The sequence below is a fragment of the Anomaloglossus baeobatrachus genome, chromosome 3 (assembly GCF_048569485.1).
Source record: "Anomaloglossus baeobatrachus isolate aAnoBae1 chromosome 3, aAnoBae1.hap1, whole genome shotgun sequence".
NCBI classification, from domain to species: domain Eukaryota; kingdom Metazoa; phylum Chordata; class Amphibia; order Anura; family Aromobatidae; genus Anomaloglossus; species Anomaloglossus baeobatrachus.
Window position 1 is genome coordinate 130,334,579 of NC_134355.1, and position 25,067 is coordinate 130,359,645.

The 25,067-nt window shown below is 43.9% G+C and overlaps 1 protein-coding gene across 1 annotated transcript in view; it reads right to left on the reverse strand.

Moving 5' to 3' along the window:
- Positions 1 to 25,067, reverse strand: part of RMDN2 (regulator of microtubule dynamics 2) — a 159,138-nt gene that overhangs the window by 21,846 nt on the left and 112,225 nt on the right. Inside the window, exon 9 of the mRNA XM_075338130.1 lies at positions 5,041 to 5,139. Within this exon, the coding sequence (XP_075194245.1) occupies positions 5,041 to 5,139 (99 nt within the window). The remainder of the gene's footprint in view (positions 1 to 5,040; positions 5,140 to 25,067) is intronic.

Genomic DNA, 25,067 nt, shown 5'->3' on the forward strand with positions numbered 1-25,067 from the left:
GTAATGTCTGTTTTCTGGAGTTTGATGTGCGGATTCCAAAAATATGCTTAGTTTTGCTCTATCACAAAGTTTCTGAGATAGAAGTATTTTTGTTATTACGTTATTTCTGCATTTTCAATGTGTGCTGGACCCCTCATGTGATATGCTTAAGTTGTTCAAATGGTCTTCGTGACTGGCTGAATATGAGGAAAGTGGCTATGCCATTTGCTGTTCCCATGATTTGGAGAGAACCCAAAATTCATAGTGATGACTGCTACTTTTCTTTTGCCAAACTGAAGGGCTTTTCTACAAAGCACAAACATAAGATTACCCTGAACTTGAATCTTTGATTAGGCCAGTTCCACATGATGGTTCCTTACTAGTCCCTTTACAATCGGTGTCTGGATTGGATGAAAATGAAGTAGAATATAAAGACTATGGAGCTAAAGCTACTAGCAAAGACATGGAGACCTCAAGTCAAGATCTCATCAGAGACCTTTCATTGCCAAAAGATAAAGCTGACCGTTTTGCGTCTAGGTTGAAACAGAAGAATCTTCTACATGATGATGTCAAAGTGTGTTATTACTGAAACAAAAGTAACACTTTAACACAATTTTTCATAGTTGATGGACCAATGGTGTACTGTAACAATGTGAATGGCCTCTTTGAAGAACTGAATCGAGTATTCTGTTGCAGATTAGCGATTGTTTATAGACTCATCCCAGAGAAGTTTGAAAGCAGTGTTGCCTCACAATGGAAATATGAAACCATCAATCCCTATTGCTCACTCATGTTATCTAAAGGAAAGTTATCAAAATCTGTCAGTTGTTTTGGATGCTATACAATATAAGCATCATCAATGGAACATCTGTGGAGATTTGGAAGTGATTGGTCTGATAATGGGAATGCAAGGAGGTTTCACAAAATATTGTTGCTTCTTGTGTTTATGTGACAGTAGTAATACAGTAGAGCATTATGTTCATCGTGATTGGGGATAGAGAAACATCTATGCTCCAGGTAGAGACAATGTTCAGCATAATCCTTTAGTTGCTCCAACAAAAATCTTTCTTCCTCCACTACAAATAAAGTTGGGATTGAAGAACTTTGTGAAAGCCATAGCAAAGACAAATTCACAAGGGTTCCAGTACATTTGACAGAAATTCTCCAACATTTCAAGGGCAAAACGGAAGGGGTATTTGTTGGTCCTCAGATCAGAGAGCTTATGAGAGATGATGTGTTTGAAGGAACTCTAAGGGCGGCTTTGCACACTACGACATCGCAGGTGCGATGTCGGTGGGGTAAAATTGAAAGTGACGCACATCCGGCATCGCATGCGATATCGTAGTGTGTAAAGCCTTGATGATACGATTAACGAACGCAAAATCGTCGTAATTGTATCATCGTTGCAGCGTCGGCGTAATTCATAATTACGCTGACGCGACGGTCCGATGTTGTTCCTCGCTCCTGCGGCAGCACACATCGCTGTGTGAAGCCGCAGGAGCGAGGAACATCTCCTACCGGCGTCACTGCGGCTTCCATAGGATATGCGGAAGGAAGGAGCTGGGCAGGATGTTTACAATCTGCTCATCTCCGCCCCTCCGCTCCTATTGGCCGCCTGCCGTGTGACGTCGCTGTGACGCCGCACGACCCGCCCCCTTAGGAAGGAGGCGGGTCGCCGTCCAGAGCGACGGTCGCAGGGCAGGTGAGTGCGTGTGAAGCTGGCGTAGCGATAGTTTTCGCTACGCCAGCTATCATACGATATCGTACCTGCGACGGGGGCGGGGACTATCGCGTGCGACATCGCAGCATCGGCCTGCGATGTCGCAACGTGCAAAGCCCGCCTAAATGATAAGGAATTGAGATCTTGGAAAAGCTTCAAGTGGATCTGTGAAAACGTCTGGGGAAAAAATAAATCTCCAAAATATGTTGAAGGTGTCGAGGAACTGGTAAATGCATACCAGTATCTTGGATGTCACATGTCTCGGATTTGAACAGCTGACATGTGCGGCTATCAGGCACGAGTGCATTCACTACCCACTTGCATCTGTTAACCCCTTAGATGGCGCTGTGAAAATGTCACAGCACGATGTAACAGCAGGCCGCGATAAGCATTCATTTATCCGGCTCCTTCGGAAGTCATGTGATGTGATCACGTGGATCCGATGGTTGTCATGGTAGCACAGGGTCATGTGATGACTCCTGTAGCTATCATGAGTCAATGCCTCTTACAGCCGGCAGAGCACAGTCTGTGAGAGGAGAGCAGCTTTTGTGCAAATCAGAGCAATGCTCCTCTGATATACAAGAAAGAATGAGCGATCAGACTGCTGATCGTTATAGTTTCCTATGGGGCCTAGTAAAATAAATAAAAATAAAAAAAAAAAAAGTTAAATAATAAGGTTTTCCAAAATTAAAAAATAAAATAAAAAAACCTAAAAGTTCAAATCACCCCCCAATTGCCCATTGAAAATTAAAGAGTTAAAAAAATAAAAAATATACACATATAGGTATCGCCACGTTCAGAAATGCTCGATCTATCAAAATATAAAATCAATTAATCTGATTGGTAAGCGGCAAAAAAAACCCAAAACACCAAAATTACATTTTTTTGGTCGCTGCAAATTTTGTGCAAAATGCGATAACAGGCGATCAAAATGTAGCATCTGCGCAAAAATAGTACCATTAAAAATGCAAAAAATAAGCTGTCACTCTGCCATAGATTCTGAAAAATGGTGCACCTTTTTTTGGGTCAAATATCTGAATTTTTTTTAACCCCTTAGATAAAAGTAAACCTAATACATGTTTGGTATCTACGAACTTGTACCGACCTGAGGCAGCACACCCACATATCAGTTTTACCATATAGCTAACACAGTGAATAGAATATCTCAAAACCAACATGCAATCGCACTTTGTTTGCCATTTTGTTTGCACTTGGAATTTTTTTGTCGTTTTCCAGTACACTATATGGTAAAACTTATGGTTTTATTTAAAAGTAGAACTCGTCCCACAAAAATCAAGCCCTCACATGGCAATATTGCCTGAAAAATAAAAAAAGTTACAGCCCTTGGAAGAAGGGGAGAGAACTCCCCCAACCCCCCCCGGAAAAACGGAAAATCGCCTAGGGGTGAAGGGGTTAATGTCGTCAGTATATTTCCTATACCTTATAATAAAGAAATAATGATGCTGCTTCATGGAAACTATACATGCTACAGAAATACAGAAAAGCTATATACATTTTTTAAATCAGGACATAAAGATGATTCAGAAAAGTACAGTCACCTGCGATGATTACAAAAAATATTTATTTGTAGACCTGTGTAATTGACCGACCATGCCACACTGTGTGAGCGCGTGGCGTGGTAGTGTGCATGTATGTGTACTGCTCCATTCATGGACCAATGGAGTGACAGTGGTTTAGAGATATCCTAAGTACAGATGAGATTATGGAAATATGCTTAATTTTCAACAGGTAATAGGTCATATAACAAATAAAACAAGTGTAGGAGAGTGTCCCTCAGAAAGCGGAGGATGTGATAACTCTTGAATGCTCACAAAGCAATATACTACATGTACAAACTATTTAAATGGAGATGAAATAAGATATCTTGCTTGTGCCTGGCAATTTAAACAAGTGTCTTTCACTGTTTAAAGAAATCCCGTCAGTGGATTCATGCTGCCTAAACCACGGGCAACATTAGAGCCTGGCTTACAAATATATCATTTGAAGAGGCGCTCTAGGTGATGGACAGGTCTCTCTTCTGTGTACATAGCAAGAGATCTGTCAATTCCCTGGAGAAGCTGGGCATGGGCAGCACCGTACTAGTCACGTTTCTGCCTATGGACCTTTGTTGGCTCTTCAAGCTATATTTTCCCTGAATATATCTTTCTGCAATAGTGCAGCCAGGCTCCGATTCATACTGCCTTTAATGATTCAGTCTCCAATAAAAGTAGACATACTTTGTCATCCTTATAAGGATTGTATGGATCTATGGCTAAGTAAGAAGAAGATAAATAGTTGTGGTTTTAGTAAGTAGAAAAGAATAAACATAGTCACTAGTGATCAGTGAGCACTATCATGCTCAAGTGCTCGGTACTCGTAACGAGCAGTTGGATGCTTTGATGGGCGCAACTCATGACTTGACTATAATGGAAGTCAATGGGGAACTCGAGCATTTTTCTGGGAAATCTTCAGGAAAAATGCTTGAGTTCCCTATTGACCTACTTCCATTATGAGTCTCGCCCATCCGAGCATTACCTGCTAGTTACAAGTACCGAGCACCTGAGCATGGCAGTGCTCGCTCATCCCTAGTAGCTATGTCTCATATTGTTTTTCCTGGAAAATAGCCCCAAATCCTATTAATAAATTAATTCTTTGACTGTGTGTGCCTCCTCAGAAGAGTTGAGGACCGCGCCAGCTGGGCTAAAAAGACTAGATTTATATACAAAGAAGAGAGGGTCATAGCTCAGGAACATAAAGTTGCAAGAACAAAAACAAAAAAACCCCGCCAGATTCAGGAGAACAGGAGTAGTTAGGTCAGGAGAAAAAAAAGCAACAAAAATAATAAACAAAACATATGTATGACAAGTGAAAGATTCTCTTTAAAGAAGATTAAAATGCAGACAAAGGTTACCACACAGTCAAAGAAATTTTGAGGTTCTTGCTCTGTTATCCTTTCATTTTACAGACCATAGCCTAATTCAGAAGCTCCAAACCTGGTTATGTGGCTGTATATATATGGAATTCTGTATACAGCAGAAATTCATCATTTATTCTACACTCTTTAAACAGGATATCATATTATTCTACATTGAATGGAAACACTCTTTAGACTTGTGTCTTGTTAAGCTATCGAGAGCTTTACATATCCCTTCTTGTAGTGGTAACCTTTAGGGAAATGTTTGTGCCATACTTTTCACAGTTCTCGCATTATCCTATTAATGTTGTCATGTCACGGACACCAAATAGCGAGTTCTAGTACTATGCGGTCATTCATTTACAATAACATCTCACAAGTAAATTGATGTGATCATCCCATTTATAAGGAAAGTGTAATTATTTACCTTAAGAAAATTCTGCAAGGCCTCTTGGACTGTCGCAGTGGGAGGATTTCCAAACAGAGTAGCAGCAACTTTTCTCTCAATCCAGGACAACTGAGAAACCTGCGGACACACAAGAAAATGTTTGGTTAAACACAGATAATTTTTTCTGATAAGGTTTTTCTTGATGAAAACAATTTTTTTTTAGAAACAATAAATTATAAAACACTTGTGTTTTTTCCCCATTTTAACTGAAATGTTAGTCAGAAAGATATTCTACATTATTATTATTTCTTTTTGGTGGACCATTGATTTAATGGTGCTGTACATGAGGAGGAGTTACATACAAAATACAAGAGAACTTGGCACACCAACATTGAATAGAAGGACTATCGTACAGGCAATCCAAACTAATGTACCGTTTCGCCCTCTATATTTAGGTCTTCATCAGACACAACAGATTCTTATGTAGGGATATGCCTTTAAAATGGTGTTCATATGAAAATCACTGAGATTTCTAGATAAATAAGATTGCTGTTCTGTATAGATGTGATGGCGAGGTATAGCAGTGTGACTAAAGCCTGCTTTACATGTTACGATTCTGCATATGATATCGTATGCGATCGTAACCGCCCCCATTGTATGTGCGGCACCGTTCAATTTTGTTGAATGTGTCGCACAAAGATTAACCCCTGTCACACGTACTTACCCGTCCATACGACCTTGCTGTGGGCGGCGAACGTCCACTTCCTGGAGTGGGAGGGACAATTGGCTTCCCATCGACATCACGTGGCAGACGGTCAATAGAAGCGGAGGGGCGGAGCTGAGCGGGACGTAAACATCCCGCCCACCTCCTTCCTTCCGCATTACCGGCTGGGAGCCGCAGGACGCAGGTAAGATCTGTTCATCGTTCCCGGGGTGTCACACATTGCAATGTGTGCTACCCCGGGTATGATGAACAATCTGACGTTCAATTCATGAGGAATGAACGACGTGCGTGCAATGAACGTTTTACCGTTCAATCGCAATCGCACGTAGCTGTTACACACTGCAATGTACCTTACGATGCCGGATGTGCGTCACTTACGACGTGACCCCGCCGACACATTGTGAGATACATTGCAGCGTGTAAAGCGGGCTTTACACGCAGGCGGAGGACGCACCTTGTGTGTAAGACACTGCTATACTGCGCCTTTACATCTACACTGTGTGCAGAATTATTAGTCAAGTTGTATTTTAGAGGATTTGGTTTTATTATTGATCAACAACTATGTTCTCAATCAACCCAAAAGACTCAAATATTAAACCTTAATATTTTTGGAAGTTGAAGTGGTTTTTTTTAAGATTTGGAAATCTTAGGAGGATATCTGTTTGTGCAGGTAACTATTACTGTGCAGAATTATTAAACAACTTAATAAAAACCAAATATATTCCCATCTCACTTGTTTATTTTCACCAGGTATACCAATATAACTGCACAAAATTTAGAAATAAAACAAAACCCCCCAAAAAATAGTAACCAATATAGCTACATTTCCTTATGATTACACTCGACAGCCTACCATCCATAGATTCTGTCAGTTTCTTGATCTGTTTACGATCAACATTGCGTACAGCAGCCACCACAGCCTCCCAGACACTGTTCCGAGAGGTGTACTGTTTTCCCTCCCTGTAGATCTTACATTTTATGAGGGACCACAGGTTCTCTATGGGGTTCAAATCAGGTGAACAACGGGACCATGTCATTATTTTTTAATCTTTTAGACCTGTACTGGCCAGCCACGCTGTGGAGTAATTGGATGCATGTGATGGAGCATTGTCCTGCATGAAAATCATGTTTTTCTTGAATGATACCGACTTCTTCCTGTACCACTGCTTGAAGAAGTTGTCTTCCAGAAACTGGCAGTAGGTCTGGGAGTTGAGCTTCACTCCATCCTCAACCCGAAAAGGTCCCACAAGTTCATCTTTGATGATACCAGCCCATTCCAGTACCCCACCTCCAATTGCTGGCAAAGTGGAGCTCTCTGCCCTTTAATGATCCACCCTCTGGCCCATCCATCTGGCCCATCAAGAGTCACTTTCATTTCATCAGTCCGTAAAACCTTTTAAAAATCAGTCTTAAGATATTTCTTGGCCCAGTCTTGGCGTTTTATCTTATGTTTCTTGTTTAAAGGTGGTCGTTTTCAGCCTTCCTTATCTTGGCCATGTCCCTGCGTATGGCACACCTTGCACTTTTTGATACTTCAGTAACGTTGCAGCTCTGAAATATGGCCAGACTGGTGGCAAATGCTATCTTGGCAGCTTCACGCTTGATTTTTCTCAATTCATAGGCAGTTATTTTGCATCTTTTTTTGCCCAACATACTTCTTGTGACCCTGTTGGCTATTTGCCATGAAACACTTGATTGTTCGGTGATCACGGTGATCACGCTTCAAAAGTTTGGCAATTTCAAGACTGCTGCTTCCATCTGCAAGGCATCTCACAATTTTGGACATTTCAGAGCCCGTTAAATCTCTCTTCTGACCCATTTTGCCAAAGGAAAGGAAATTGCCTAATAATTAAGCACAACTTATATAGGGTGTTGATATCATTACACCGCACCCCTCCTCATTACAGAGATGCACATCACCTGATTTACTTAATTGGTCTATACAGCTTGGAGTAGGACAACATGTATAAAAAGTATCATGTGATCAAAATACACATTTGCCTAATAATTCTGCACACAGTGTATACAAAACAGCTATCTGATTTATCCATTGATCCCACTGTGATTTTGACATTATCATCATCTTAAAGACATATCCCTACACATGAATCTGTTGTGTCTGATGAAGCCCCAAATATAAGGGTTGATACGCCACATTTTATATTTTTTTGGATTCCCTGTATAATAGTCTTTATATTCAATTTTGGTGTGCCAAATTCTTTTGTATCTAATAACGGGTTTGAACCCTCTTTTAGCACTCAATTCAAGTGTGCCCTAAACCTTATTCTACATGCAAAATACAGATATAAATTACATTGACTGGTACAGGAAGGACAGGACCCTACCCTTACGGGCTTACATTCTACATATGACTGTATATATCTTAGAAATCTTGTAAAGATCACAGCTGTTTACTTTTTTTTAAGAGCTACTCAACTTTTATCTGACAGAATGCTCCACGGATGGGGCTTAAGGCTGCTTTACACGCAGCGACATCGCTAGTGATGTCGCTCGTGAAAGCACCCGCCCCCGTCGTTTGTGCGTCACGAGCAAATTGCTGCCCGTGGCGCACAATATCGCAGGCACCTGTCACACGTACTTACCTGCCTAACCATGTCGCTGTGGCTGGTAAACTGCCTCTTTTCTAAGGGGGCGGTTCGTGCAGCGTCACACCAACGTCACACGACAGCCGTCCAATTGAAGCAGAGGGGCGGAGAGCAGCAGCAGGAAAGCCACGCCCACCTCGTTGCCGGAGGACGCAGGTACGGTGTTGTTCGTCGTTCCTGGGGTGTCACATGTAGTGATGTGTGCTGCCTCAGGAACGACGAACAACTTGCGTCCAGCACCATCAACGATATTTGGGATTTGAACGACGTGTCAACGATCAGGTGAGTATTTTTGATAGTTAGCGGTCGTTTGTACATTTCACACGGAACGACGTCGCTAACGAGGCCTGATGTGCGTCACAAATTCCGTGACCCCAACGACATCTCGTTAGCGATGTCGTTGCGTGTAAAACCCCCTTTAGTCAAAGGGTGAAGTTTAACACTGCATGTCTCATATTAAATACAAAGCAATTACTTCTGCAGTGAGTTGTCTAACAGCCAGGCATGATTTTTTGAGGAGGAAAAAACTCTTGATTTCCTACACATTGGATGTAGTATGTATTTCAATTTTATTTAACAATCCAGAAAAAAGTATCCAGCTCAAACACAGGTAAAATCTTCAATGTTTGAGAATTATTTAAAAAGAACCAGTAATGGACACCAATAAATGTAACTAACACTGATTCTTTCTAAATGATTCTCCAACATTGAAGATTTTACCTCTGCTTGAGCAGGATATAAACTACATCCTTGTAAGGCTCTGTTAACATGTTCAGTAATCATCCGTTAGAACTAATAATGGATGGACCCAGACTGTAAAAGTCCGGATCTGTGCAGGTTTAAAAGAACCTGAGCACTGACCACAGGCCCGGAGTTCTCAGGGAACTCTGGGTAACGATCTGGGTCCGGCCAGCCGGGTAATTAAAAAAAACAAAAACAATCAAAGAAAAAAGAAAGAAGAATAAAGCAAGCGCTTTATACTTACCGGTCGCCATAGTGCTATAACTCTGCTTCCGGGGCTGCTCACTCTACTTCCAGTGCCGCTCATTATCTTCAGGCATATGCACTGCTTTCCCCGCCCACCGGCAGTCCTGGTTTCTCTAATTGGTTACAGTCAGACAGCGCCCCCAGCCTGTGTGACAGAGTATGTGGCTGCAACCAATCAGAGGCACTGTGTATGCATCTAGATTGGTGTAAAAATAAATAAAACGAGTAAAAAAATTGGAGTAGTGTGCCCCGTATTATGATACCTAGCACAGACAAAGAGTATGGCTACAGGCTGAAGAACCACCTGCGGCTTTTTAAAAAAAAATAAAAATTATATATATATATGTATGTATGTATGTATGTATGTATGTATGTATGTATGTATGTATGTATATATATATATATATATATATATATATATATACACACATACATACATATATATATACATATATATATATATATATATATATATATATATATGTATATATATATATACATACATATATACATATATATATATACATATATACAGTTAGGTCCAGAAATATTTGGACAGTGACACAATTTTCGCGAGTTGGGCTCTGCATGCCACCACATTGGATTTGAAATGAAACCTCTACAACAGAATTCAAGTGCAGATTGTAACGTTTAATTTGAAGGTTTGAACAAAAATATCTATCTGATAGAAATTGTAGGAATTGTACACATTTCTTTACAAACACTCCACATTTTAGGAGTTCAAAAGTAATTGGACAAATAAACCAAACCCAAACAAAATATTTTTATTTTCAATATTTTGTTGCGAATCCTTTGGAGGCAATCACTTCCTTAAGTCTGGAACCCATGGACATCACCAAACGCTGGGTTTCCTCCTCCTTAATGCTTTGCCAGGCCTTTACAGCTGCAGCCTTCAGGTCTTGCTTGTTTGTGGATCTTTCCGTCTTAAGTCTGGATTTGAGCAAGTGAAATGCATGCTCAATTGGGTTAAGATCTGGTGATTGACTTGGCCATTGCAGAATGTTCCACTTTTTTGCACTCATGAACTCCTGGGTAGCTTTGGCTGTATGCTTGGGGTCATTGTCCATCTGTACTATGAAGCGCCGTCCGATCAACTTTGCGGCATTTGGCTGAATCTGGGCTGAAAGTATATCCCGGTACACTTCAGAATTCATCCGGCTACTCTTGTCTGCTGTTATGTCATCAATAAACAAAAGTGACCCAGTGCCATTGAAAGCCATGCATGCCCATGCCATCACGTTGCCTCCACCATGTTTTACAGAGGATGTGGTGTGCCTTGGATCATGTGCCGTTCCCTTTCTTCTCCAAACTTTTTTCTTCCCATCATTCTGGTACAGGTTGATCTTTGTCTCATCTGTCCATAGAATACTTTTCCAGAACTGAGCTGGCTTCATGAGGTGTTTTTCAACAAATTTAACTCTGGCCTGTCTATTTTTGGAATTGATGAATGGTTTGCATCTAGATGTGAAACCTTTGTATTTACTTGAATGGAGTCTTCTCTTTACTGTTGACTTAGAGACAGATACACCTACTTCACTGAGAGTGTTCTGGACTTCAGTTGATGTTGTGAACGGGTTCTTCTTCACCAAAGAAAGTATGCGGCGATCATCCACCACTGTTGTCATCCGTGGACGCCCGGGCCTTTTTGAGTTCCCAAGCTCACCAGTCAATTCCTTTTTTCTCAGAATGTACCCGACTGTTGATTTTACTACTCCAAGCATGTCTACTATCTCTCTGATGGATTTTTTCTTTTTTTTTCAGCCTCAGGATGTTCTGCTTCACCTCAATTGAGAGTTCCTTAGACCGCATGTTGTCTGGTCACAGCAACAGCTTCCAAATGCAAAACCACACACCTGTAATCAACCCCAGACCTTTTAACTACTTCATTGATTACAGGTTAACGAGGGAGACGCCTTCAGAGTTAATTGCAGCCCTTAGAGTCCCTTGTCCAATTACTTTTGGTCCCTTGAAAAAGAGGAGGCTATGCATTACAGAGCTATGATTCCTAAAACCTTTCTCCGATTTTGATGTGAAAACTCTCATATTGCAGCTGGGAGTGTGCACTTTCAGCCCATATTATATATATAATTGTATTTCTGAACATGTTTTTGTAATAGCTAAAATAACAAAACTTGTGTCACTGTCCAAATATTTCTGGCCCTGACTATATATATATTATATATTATATATATTATATATATATATATATATATATATACACACAGTCATATGAAAAGGTTTGGGCACCCCTATTAATGTTAACGTTTTTTCTTTATAACAATTTGGGTTTTTGCAACAGCGATTTCAGTTTCATATATCTAATAACTTATGGACTCAGTAATATTTCTGGATTGAAATGACGTTTATTGTACTAACAGAAAATGTGCAATCCGCATTTAAACTAAATTTGACTAAATCAGAAATATTACTCAGCCCATCAGTTATTAGATATATGAAACTGAAATAGCTGTTGCAACAACCCAAATTGTTATAAAGAAAAAACGTTAACATTAATAGGGGTGCCCAAACTTTTTCATATGACTGTATATATATTTAAAGAAATTATTGTAAAAAATGGCATGCAGTCCTCCCCCCAATTTTGATAACCAGCCATGATAAAGCCAACAACTTGGGGTTGGTATTCTCAGCCTAGTCATGTTGGAGATAACTATGAGCGACGGCTTTGCATGCATTGATGAACAAAACCCCAAACCATTCATTCTGCACATGAGCCGTCACCGCTCATTTTCGTCTCCACAGTGTCTTCAATAAAATGGCGCTGGTGATCACAGTACGCGTATGCGCTGATTCCAGGGCCATTTTATTGAAGACAAGGTCACAATGGCAATTCACATGCGCCGCTAACATCGGTAATGGCAGCAGTGGCGAGAAATTTAAACAAAGAAAAAGGCAAGGCAGGAGGAGGAATCATCACAGAAGACCCGACCCACAAAGTATCACCCAGATGCTTAGGTCACTGCAATAATGATGTACTTTGTGAAGGTTTGAACAAGGATTATTTCGCAATCAAGTCTCAAATTTCTTATCTAAAAGGTATCATTTTAAATCAGCATCCTAGCACCATTATGGCACTGCCTCTCGTTTATAGGGCAAAAACCTGCTAGTTGGTCAACAGTTCCGTTTTCCATAGACTCCAATGTTAAAAAAATGGATCCTGCAAAAGTTAATTTTGGTCAAAATGGACAAAAAAGGTTGTGTTTGCCCATCTTTTGCGCCAACACATTGCTGTTGTATATGTTCTAAAAGAGGATTACTGGGAGTGGGAACTTAGTCTTAATCTTGCCAAATGTGGTGGTGATTTTCTGAGCTTTGGTGTATTACAAGCTAACCTGGTTATCTTTCTATTGATTTCAATTTTTTGCAGTTTGTTATTGCAATATCAAAATAGAAAATATATTATGCTAAGGTTTTTGCTTAATTATTCATTTAAAATATTTCCTAACTCAATGTTTGTATCAAATGTGTTTAGCTGACTATTCTGTACAAAAAACCTTTGCAGTCAGTAAGATTTATCCAAAGCCAACATATCTCACAGCTTATGGCCTTAAAATAGCAAATTTAAAACCACCATGCATTCTCATGTCTGAATGATATTTATTTGCTTCTTGCAGCACATTGCCAAATAAAATACAAAATAAAAGTATTAAGAAATATGAACCTTTACCCTGGAAACTAGTTGAGGCTCATCGGTAAATCTTAGGGGCACTTTGCACACTACGACATCACAGGTGCGATGTCTGAGAGGTCATGTCGAAAGTGACGCACTTCCGGAGTCGCACTCGACATCGTAGTGTGTAAATCCTAGATGATACAATTAACGAGCGCAAAATAGTCGTAATCGTATCATCGGTGTAGTGTCTGGGAATTCCATAATTACACGACTGCGACAGATACGACGTTGTTGCTCGTTCCTGCGGCAGCACACATCGCTGTGTATGAAGCCGCAGGAGCGAGGAACATCTCCTACCTGCGTCCTGCAGCTCACGCCGGCTATGCGGACAGACGGAGGTGGGCGGGATGTTTACGTCCCGCTCATCTCCGCCCCTCTGCTTCTATTGGCCGCCTGCCATGTGACGTCGCTATGATGCCGCACGACCCGCCCCCTTAATAAGGAGGCGGGTCGCCGGCCAGATCGATGTTGCAAGACAGGTGAGTCCATGTGAAGCTGCCGTAGCGATAATGTTTGCTATGGATGCTATCACAAGATATCTCTGCTGCGACGGGGGCGGGGACTATCGCGCTCGGCATCTCAAGCATCGGCTTGCGAGGTCATTGTGTGCAAAGTGCCCCTAAATCTTAGAAACGGTCAGGATTGCATCTCAATAACAGTGAAATACATAAAAACAAGTAATCTCTAGCAGTTTTGTATTGATAGGTGACAACAGTTATGCTAAGTAGCAGTATTAATGTCTGTAGGTCAGTCACACAGTATGTTTGTGCACCCTTACATTAATTTAATACTAAAGATAATTGGGGTGTGTGCGCTAAGCACATCCTTCCCAGACACGTTTTTTTTTTTTAAATTCAGATGTTTTTTATTAAACAGTTAGGAATCAATACAGAGAAAATATATTGCATCTTATATAACTAGTAAAAGCGTACATTGAAAAAACATATGCTGTCTATAAATCAGGTTCTTCCTCTGTATAAAAAAAAAAAAAATAATTCTTAGATCACAGTTATATAAATTGAGCCTACAAACAACATGGTTCCACAGATAAACAAAAGTTAAATTATGCAATAATACCTCAGTCTAATAGAAAAGTCTCCTCCATCAGCCGTGACGCTCCACATCATATTTCCATACCCGCTTGCCTCTCTCTTCCAGTTTAGTCATCAATCACACCCTTCCGGCCCCTCCCACAGCGCCGCTCAAAGTCCACTTCGCCACATAAAACACTAGTTTTAACTTTTACGCCCCAAACGTTCCATTCACTGCAAGCACAACAGTAACTGGTCCAACATTGCATCCTGCACTAGTGCCCCAGAGGGGAGACCCGCCGACTCCATCCATGGCTGCCAGATTTTGTAAAACTTTCTCAGTGTTTTTCTTTTTAAATAAACTCCCCTTTCCAATCTAATGACGTTATTTAATATATTTTTAAGCTCTGATAACGGTGGTGGTAGAGGATCTAACCAATGGTATGCCAGTATCTTCCTTGCTTGATACAGGATACGGGCTATTCCCAGGGCTGTTGGAGAGTCCGGATCTACTCCTCCCTCCCACAGACTCCACAAACAAACAAGGTGACGGCTGTATTGTGATATGATATATTTGGTCTATGAGTCCCAGGGTTTGTTTCCAGAAATCACCAATGTGTCCACACTCCCACATAACATGCATCAAATGGGCATCATCCTGTCCACACCTAACACATTGTGCATTTGGTCTAAGTCCCATCCTGAATAATAGGCTGGGAGTTTTATATACCCTGTGGATGAGATATATTTGAGAAAGCCTTTGGCACCGCCAGTTTAGGGACCTGTTCTAGAATGTCGGACCACTGGTCTTCCGTCAGGGGACCAACGTCCCGTTCCCATTTACTTTTAACAGTCAGTGGGTATGTCTCCAGATGGGCAGGTAGTAATCTTTTATATAGTTCAGAAATAAGACCTTTAGAGGACTCGGATGTAAATAGCATATGTAATGTTTGATTATGTGTCACTGTCACAGGATTTGTCCTCCCCTGTCTTTCCAGTGCGTGTCTCAGCTCTAAGTATTGATAAATGAAGAGATGCGGGAGGTGAAATTCCGTTCTCAATTGCTCAAAACTCTTAAGAATATTATCTTGTAGTACTTGTGACACTAAATGGATCACTTTATCTTCCCACCCTCTGAACCCCACTAATTTTTTTTAATTTCTGGCAAATCCGGATTCCGCCACAGTGGCCAGAACTCTGTAGGCCCATTTATCTTCAAAATAAACTTACCTCTGTCCCATACCCTAAATATCATAGCCAAGGTGGGATATCGTGCCCCATTTATCTGTCTTTGGGGTACTTTGCACACTACGACATCGCAAGCCTTCTTTGCCCCAACCCCTAAGATGTTGCATCTGGGAGGCTATATAGTATATATATATGGGTTTGGTACCAACAGTCCTCCCTCCTCCTTCCCCGCTGTAGCACTTCCAGTCGAATCCTAGCCTGTTTTTTCTTCCAGATAAGTTCCCGGAATAATGTATTCATTTTTGCAAAAAATTCCCTACGTATCCACACTGGTGAATTATATATAATATATAGTAATTGTGGCATCATTACCATTTTGATTAAGTTGGATCTACCGATAATTGATAGCGGCAAACGACACCAGGTGTGTACCTTTGCTCTAAACCGCTGCAACAGGGGTTCCAAATTTAGGGCCTGGAAATCCTTCGGAATTGGGCTAACAGTTACTCCCAGATACTTAAACTCTCGGACCACAGGAACCGGTATCTGCAAGTCCGAGAAATCCACCGGGAGGGGGTCTATCGGCATTAAAGCCAATTTGGACCAATTAATCCGAAGGCCAGACCTCTGCCCAAATTCTTGAATGATATCCATTGCCGGCAAAATCGAGGAATGTACCCTGTCTAAATATAAAAGTAGGTCATCCACATATAATGATATTTTCTGCTCCACACCTAAATCCCGTTATCTCCCTGGACTTCCGTATTGCAACTGCCAATGGCTCCACTGCGGTAGCAAATAGCAAGGGCAAGAGCATGCACCCCTGTCTAGTACCTCTTCCAAGAGGAAAAGACTCAGAGACCCTGCCATTAGTCCTAACCTTCGCCACCGGTGAGTCATATAGCAGCTTCACCCAATTTATAAATCTGTGTCCAAAACCCATTTTCCGAAGTACCGCCCACAAATACCCCCATTCTAAGCTATCGAACGCCTTAGCAGCGTCTAAGGACAAAATTGCCCTTTCCCCTGGCTTCTCAGAACTATGTTGAATCCCTAAGCATAATTTTCTAAGATTCATAGATGTGGCTCTACATGGAATAAATCCTGTTTGATCATTCTGTATAATAGATGAGATGACTCGGGACATCCTATTGGCGAGCACCTTGGCCAGTAATTTAACATCTGTTGGTAGTAGAGAGATTGGGCGGTACGAGTCCGGGAACTCTGGATCTTTTCCGGGTTTTAATATTAAGACTATTAAGACTTCCCTCATAGAGGGCGGGAGGACACTCTGCCTTTCAGATTCTTCAAATACCTTAAGTAGTTTAGGTAGCAGTAAGGGTGCATAAGTTTTATAAAACTCACCAGGCAGGCTATCCATTCCCAGAGCTTTTTCATTTTGCGTCTGGCCAAGCGCTTCCTCTAATTCTTCCAACAGGATGTCTCGATCCAACAAATCCCTTTCTTTGTCAGCCAGAGTGGGGAGAGAGAGTGCATCCAAATATTGCTCAATCTCAGTCTCCGTAAGGTCACAGTCTGATGTGTATAGCCGCATATAATACCTCTTTATCTCCCTCACTATATCCTCACTTTCCGTTACAAGATCACCCGACTCCGTCTTCAGCCTATTTATATATGAAGATCCTTCCTGTGCCCTAATGACCGTGGCTAGTAGGTGCCCTACTCCCTCCCCCTCTATGAAATGTTTTTGTTTGAGGAAGTAACGTTTATTTGCCGCTGCCGACATGAGATTTTCTTTGAGTGACGTTTGTGCCTTCTCTGGAGTGTTTTTCGTTTCCTCTGTCGGGTTGAGCATCACCGCAGCCTCCGCAACAGATACTTCCTGAATTAGACTCTGGGTGTAGCGTCTGTTTTGGTTTTTACGTATGCATATTTCTCTGATATAGATGCCCCTCACCACGGCTTTCATAACGTCCCAGACTATATGTGATGGTGCAGAGCACTCATTAAGTTGGACATATTCTAAAATAGTATCATGCAAACATCCCCCTATAAGCTAGATCCAAAAGGGATTAAGTTTCCAGATAGGCCTAGACAGGGTGAGGGGGTTTCCCCATGAAAGTGTAACATCTGGTGGTGAGTGATCAGATACGCTTCTAGGTATATAGACCACCATTTCTACATATGAGGTCATAATTGTGTTCCCAATAGCCAGGTCTATCCGTGACATAGTATGGTGGGAGCTAGAGTAGCAGGATAACGGTTTGGATGTGGGGTTTTGGACGCGCCAAAGGTCTACCAAACCCAGCTCTGTCAGCAATCTAGCAAATGAAGTTGAGGCTGCATCCTCTGATATGTTCCCCGAATGTAGCTTATCTAGATAAGGATGTAAATATGTGTTAAAATCTATCAAAAGAGTCGGCACAGGGGGAAAGGAGTCTAAAACAGACAATATTCTTTTTACTGGTTCAACTGAGTACGGTGGAGGGATGTATACCGCAACCAGAATAAATTGTATACCATACAGCGTGCAAAGTAAACAAACAAATCTGTCCCCAGGGCCAACCACTGATTTTGTACATGAGAACGGGATGGATTTGTGCACCAACACACTGACACCCCATGCATGGGTTGAGTATGTGGAACGATATTCATGTGTGATCCATCCCTTCCTCAGCCAATGAACATTATCTCTTACCATGTGGGTCTCAGATAAACATAGAATAGCCGGGAGAAACTTTTGCAAATGAGTAAATATAGCACACCTCTTATTCGCATCCCTGAGCCCCCTAACATTCCACGCTACAATATTAAGTTATGTCGCCATAAGAGCAGGTTAAAAAATAATAAATCAGAACATACTCCCTTCCTGGGGGAGAGAGGTAATCTCCAGCAATTCCTGTTAGCATTAGCTTGAGCGACACGACTGAGGTACGTCGCACCCCACATATTAATTGCAAAATACAACAGTAAAACGAAAAAAACAAAGAGGGAAATAGAGCCCTGCACACCAGTGTACAGCACCCCCGCCCTTAAAAACAAGTGTAACTTGCACATTTCTCTCAGATAGAGAGAATCAGGGCTAGAAAATTTGCCCAGAGTCCATGCAGGGAGAAGGGTCCACAGCTTGTTCCCGTAACGAGTGTCCACAATGAACCGGTCATCTCCCGCCCTGGATCCAAAATGAAATGATCAGTAGTAGTGATGAGCGAGTACTAAAAAGCTCGGGTGCTCGAGGCTCGGGCCGAGCATCCCAAGATACTCGTGTACTCGGCCCGAGCACCGAGCCCAATGTTATCCTATGGGAGACCCGAGTATTTTTGTGAAATGACCCCCGGCAGCATGTAGAAACCCTAAAAATGGAACAAAAGTCTCAGAAGAGTGCTCAAATGACATGGCAACAGCATGGGGAAGACCCCTTGAAGCATTTATCACTGAAAAGTCACAGCTGTGAACAATTTTGTCCGCGTTTTACGCCATTTTTACGGACTCACCAGAAAACCTTCAAAAATGACACCAAAATGAATTTTCATGGCGGAAATGTTACGGGCACATACCCAATAGTGAGATAGAGCTAATGTATGTTACTTTTTGAGATTAATACATGAAAGATTTTACGTAAAACATTGTGTGGCACTCCGATGTCCCTGAGAAGAGACGTACATAAAGGCCTCTGAGTCTAATGTGCCCATTTTGAGGAAGTGAGTCTTTGTAGTATTTTCCTTTGCCAGGGCAGTCCAAAATTGTGAGGTTCACCAATGCCCCTGCATACAGACGTGCATGAGGGCCTGTAAACCTGAAGTGCCCATTGTAAGGAAGTGGGTCTATTGTAGTATAGCCCTTAGGCAGGGCAGCCAAAAATTGGGAGGCTCCACGTTGTCCCTGGATAGAGACTTGCATGAGGGCCTCAAAACATTAAGTGTCCATAGTCAGGAAGTGGGTGTATTATATTATAGCCCTTAGGCAAGGCAGCAAAAAATTGGGAGGCTCCACGTTGTCCCTGGATAGAGACGTGCATGAGGGCCCCAAAACATTGTTCCCATTGCAAAGGAGCAGGTCTCCTGTCGTTGTAATGTCCATTCTGCAAAGAATGGGCGAAAAAATTTACCACTGGGGGTATACCTGAAACAAAGGCCTAACTATTGTAACGGTCATCATGGTGGCGCATGAGGAGAAGGAGGAGCAGTCCAGCGATTATCCAAAGTCCAGAAGTGTGTACCCATGGGTGAGTGGAGGTACATGGCAAATTCCCGTTACAAACTTTAAATTCCGCTCTCATTTGCTGGTGGTGTGGTAAAGTCTGGCCCAATCCAACCCTTGTTCATCTTGATCAGAGTCAGCCTGTCAGGATTTTCAGTTGACAGGCGGGTGCGTTTATCTGTAATGATTCCACCTGCGGAACTAAAAACACGCTCTGACAAAACGCTAGCGGCAGGGCAGGCCAGGACTTCCAAGGCATAGAGAGCCAATTCATGCCACGTGTCCACCTTGGATACCCAATAATTGTAAGGCACAGAGGAATGTCGGAGTACAGTTGTTCGATCTGCAAGGTACTCCTTGAGCATCTGGGCAAACTTAGGATTTCTTGTGGCACTACCCCGCACCTCAGGGGCTGTGGTACGTGAGGGGCTGAGAAAACTGTCCCACATCTTAAAGATTGTTCCCCTACCTCTGGCGGATTGGACTTGTGCCTCTCTCGGCTGTACGCCTTGGTTGTCCACTGATTCCTGACCTATGCCGCTAGCGTTTTGTGAGGGGAATGCTTTGCCTACTTCCGTGACTATGGCCTTCCGGAACTGCTGCATTTTGGTTGACCTCTCCGCCTTGGGAATAAGAGACATAAAGTTCTCCTTGTAGCGTGGGTCTAACAGTGTTACCAACCAGTAATGATTGTCGGCCAAGATGTTCTTAACGCGAGGGTCACGAGACAGGCAGCTTACCATAAAGTCAGCCATGTGCGCCAGACTCTTAACAGCCAGGACTTCAGTAGCCTGACCAACACGTTGACTGAACATGCTGTCCTCCTCCTCCTCCTCCTCTACCCTGTCCTCTGGCCAGCCACGCTGAACCGAGGATATGACTGGTGTGCATGTCATATCCTCAATTTGGCCGGAGAGTTGCTCCATGTCTTCATCCTCCTCCTCGTCATAGTCCTCCACTGCACGTTGTGATGAGACGAGGCTGGGCTGTGTGTTATCACCCACACCCACTACTGTTTCTTGCTGAAACTCATCGCGCTCCGCCTGCAATGCATCATGTTTGTTTTTGAGCAGAGACCGTTTTAGAAGGCAGAGTAGCGGTATGGTGACGCTAATAATGGCGTCATCACCACTCACCATCTTGGTGGAGTCCTCAAAGTTTTGGAGGATGGTACATAGGTCGGACATCCATCTCCACTCCTCAGGTGTTATGTGTGGAGTTTGACCCATTTCCCGACGGCTTAGGTGATGCAGGTACTCAACAACTGCCCTCTTCTGCTCACATATCCTGACCAACATGTGCAGAGTTGAATTCCAACGCGTGGGGACATCACACACCAGTCTGTGAGCCGGAAGATGCAAACGGCGCTGAAAGCCGGCAAGGCCGGCTGAAGCAGTAGGTGACTTTCGAAAATGTGCAGACAGGCGGCGAACTTTTACCAGCAGATCAGACAGCTCTGGGTATGACTTTAGAAACCGCTGAACCACGAGGTTGAGCACATGGGCCACGCATGGAACATGTGTCAGCTGGCCTCGCCTCAAAGCCGCCACCAGGTTCCGGCCATTGTCACACACGACCTTTCCTGGCTTTAGGTTCAGAGGTGTGAGCCAGTGATCTGCCTGCTGTTTCAGAGCTGTCCACACCTCTTCTGCATTGTGGGGTTTGTCACCTATGCAGATTAGCTTCAGCACAGCCTGTTGCCGCTTCGCCGAGGCAGTGCTGCAGTGCTTCCAGCTTGGGACTGGTGTGGAGGGTAAAGTGGATGAGGATGCGCAGGAGGAGGAGGAGGCTGAAGAGCATGACATTCCGGAGCTGTAGAGAGTGTGGGTGAAACCCTGACTGAGGTAGGGCCTGCAAACCTTGGTGTGGGAAGGACGTGTTCCGTCCCTCGCTCAGACTGGGTCCCAGCTTCCACAATATTAACCCAGTGTGCCGTCAACGAGATGTAGCGGCCTTGCCCACAAGCACTTGTCCACGTGTCTGTGGTTAGGTGGACTTTGGGTGAAACAGCGTTGTTCAGGGCACGTGTGATGTTTTGTGACACGTGGTTATGCAACGCGGGGAAGGCACACCGGGAGAAATAGTGGCGGCTGGGGACCGAGTAACGTGGGACAGCTGCCGCCATCAGGTCGCGGAATGCTTCTGTCTCCACCAGCCTAAAAGGCAACATTTCCAGCACAAGCAGTCGCGAAATGTTAGCATTTAGAACTGTGGCATGTGGGGCGTTGGCAGTGTATTTGCGCCTGCGTTCAAAGGTTTGCTGAATGGATAACTGAACGCTGCGCTGGGACAAGGACGTGCTTGATGATGGTGTTATTTCTGCGTAGGCAACTGCAGGTGCAGGACCGGAGGAGGCTTGTTCGCAGGCAGCATGGACAGGGGATTGGCTCGCATGCACAACCAGCGAAGACGTAGCAGTGACATCAGCAAGCACTGCTCCTCGACTCTGTTGTACTTCCCACAAAGTCGGGTGCTTGGCTGACATGTGCCTGATCATGCTGGTGGTGGTCAGGCTGCTAGTTTTGGTACCCCTGCTGATGCTGGCACGGCAGGTGTTGCAAATGGCCTTTTTAGAATCATCTGGAGCCAACTTAAAAAACTGCCAGACTCGGGAAGACCTAACATTTGTACAGGCACCTTGTGTCGTGTTGTTGTTCCGGGGAACGGTTGCCTGACTTCTGCCTGGAGCCACCACCCTGCTTCTTACTGCCTGTTGGGATGCTACGCCTCCCTCCCCCTGTGCACTGCTGTCCTCGCTCTGCATATCCTCCTGCCAGGTTGGGTCAGTTACTGGATCATCCACCACGTCGTCTTCCTCTTCCGCACCCTGCTCCTCCTCCTGACTTCCTGACAATTGTGTCTCATCATCGTCCACCCCTTGTTGAGACACGTTGCCAACTTCGTGAGAACGTGGCTGCTTAAATATTTGGGCATCTGTACATACGATCTCCTCATGACCCACTTCAACATGAGCTGGCGAGAGGCCAGAATGTGCGAATGGAAATGTGAACAGCTCTTCCGAGTGTCCAAGTGTGGGATCAGTAATGTCAGAGGACGTGTACTCAGCCTTGTGGTAGGAAGGAGGATCAGGTTCTGAAATGTGCGGTGCAGTATCACGGCTACTGACACTTGACCTTGTGGAAGACAGAGTGTTTGTGGTGGTGCCAATCTGACTGGAAGCATTATCCGCTATCCAACTAACAACCTGTTGACACTGGTCTTGGTTCAAGAGCGGTGTACTGCTGCGGTCCCCAAGAATTTGGGACAGGACGTGCGAGCGACTAGATGTGGCCCTATGTTGTGGCGAAATTAGAGCTTGCCCACGACCTCGGCCTCTGCCTGCACCACCATCACGTCCACTTCCTTGTTCCTTGCCAACGCCCTTGCGCATTTTGCAATGCTGTGCTGACGTGTATTCACTAGACTTGTGCGTTATATCCAAGTTTGTGCAAATCGTGCACCTGTACGCTGCCACCGACAGGCACACACGTGCGGTTTTTAAATGCAAGCACGGACGCACTAACAACCTAACAGGTTTTTAGGAGCGACAATTACTGAGAAGTCTGACACTATCAGTCACTGCTGACTGACGTGTATTATACACTACACTTGTGCGTTATATAATAGTTTGTGAAAAACGCACACAAGTGCACCTGTACGCTGCCACCGACAGGCACACACGTGCGGTTTTTAAATGCAAGCACGGACGCACTAAGAACCTAACAGGTTTTTAGGAGCGACAATTACTGAGAAGTCTGACACTATCTGGACTGTTTTAGACTGTGTACACCAGCCCCAGATATGATGAAGGCTGGTATACGGTCACCACTAGGAATGGCTATATACCCTGCCTGCCTGCCTGTATACTGCTACAATAGTCCTGACAAGGACTCTTCTGGTCACTAGCCTGTATTCCGACCTGGCTATACCCTGCCTGTATATAGCAACAATAGTCCTGAGAAGGACTCTGCTACTGTACTCCGACCTGGCTATTCCGTGCCTGCCTGTATACAACTTATTGTATGTCCTGAGAAGGACTTCTGGTCACACTGTTTGCAGCCCGGCTCCGGAACTAACTATAAAGGGCCGCAAACCTTTCCCTGAAGCAGCAACCCTCTCCCTGCACTGACTGTCTGGATGGCTGTGAGCAGAGCACAGCGCGCCCGCCAGTATAAAGGCTCGGTCACGCTGTGCGGGCCGGCCAATCACTGCAATTCCACAACTAACAGGGCTGTGGCATTGCAGTGGTCTGACAGCCAATCCCTGCATGAGGGCTGGCTCTCAAAAGAGCGCCAACATGCAGGGATGAAGACCACGAGTACAGCACGAGTATCGCGAGATTACTCGGTCCCCGCAGAGTAGCCCGAGTACAGTGATACTCGTGCGAGTACCGAGTAGTAACAAGCATACTCGCTCATCACTAATCAGTAGTAATTATACCAGCATAGCGTCTCAGACAAAAAGAAACAGCAGCACCTGGCGGTAGAAAGGGTGATCTTCAAGTATTCTTCCTCCTCATGGACCTCTCATTAATATCCAGCCAAGACAGCGCCGCTCCCGCCGTATCAAAAAAGTGAGTTTCTCCATTCACCGCAATTCGCAGTCTAGCAGGATACATCATGGAGTATGGCACTTGTAAGCCGCGCAGGCGTTTTTTAATCTCACTAAATTGTGCCCTTTTACGTTGTACCTCCATGGAAAAATCAGGGAAAATAGAGATCTTCCTCCCATTAATAGCAAGTTCCTTAATATCTCTGGATCTGCGCAGAATAGCATCCCTGTCTTTAAAATGCAGGAGTTTAAGCAAGATAGGACGTGGGGGTGCTCCTGGCGGGGGGGCACGTGTAGGGACCCTGTGCACTCTCTTAATAGAAAAGAATGGGGATAAAACATCTTTGCCAAAGGTGTCCATTAGCCATTTTTCAAAAAAGCCCAGGGAGTCATTCCCTTCTGCCCTCTCCGGGACCCCCACCAGGCGCAGATTACTTCTACAAGAGCGGTTCTCCAAATCGTCCACCTTGTTCAGCAGTGTTGTGATATTTTGCATGGCTTTTCCCAGCTCCCGTGTCATTGGTGGCAATTTATCCTCTTCTGCACTCACACGTTCTTCTAGCTCCCCCACTCTGGCAGTCACCCCCTGCAGCTCATTTTTGATACAGGCTATATCCAGAGTGACAGTTCCCATTTGGTTACTTAAAGTGGCCAGTGTGGTGTTGCAAGCATTAACTGCTGCTAGGATTTCCCCCAGTGTGGGTTCAGCTTCAGCGGGAACAGACCCAGGCTGCTCCATATCTCCCCCTCCCCCACCTTCAATCACAGGCCCCGATGTCTGTATTTGCTGAGCTGCTGAACAAACAGGGCTCAAATTACTCACGGCCTCTAGCTCCAAGTTATGTTCCGTGTCTCTCACAGACTTTTCACCCGAGGACAGATCAGGAACAGGAGCCACTCTGGCACATCTCTCAAGCCTGCTCGCAGCCCCTACTGCTCCACTAAAGGACGGCCTGGTTTTTGCCAACGCCATCTTGGCCACTGCAGGGACATATTCCTGTGCATCTTTATCCTTATCTTTCTTGCTGATACGGATCGGCATGGTGCTAGTATCCTCCCCTCTCCAGATGCCTGGGTTAACAGGGCCGGTATTCAGGATTTTGAGC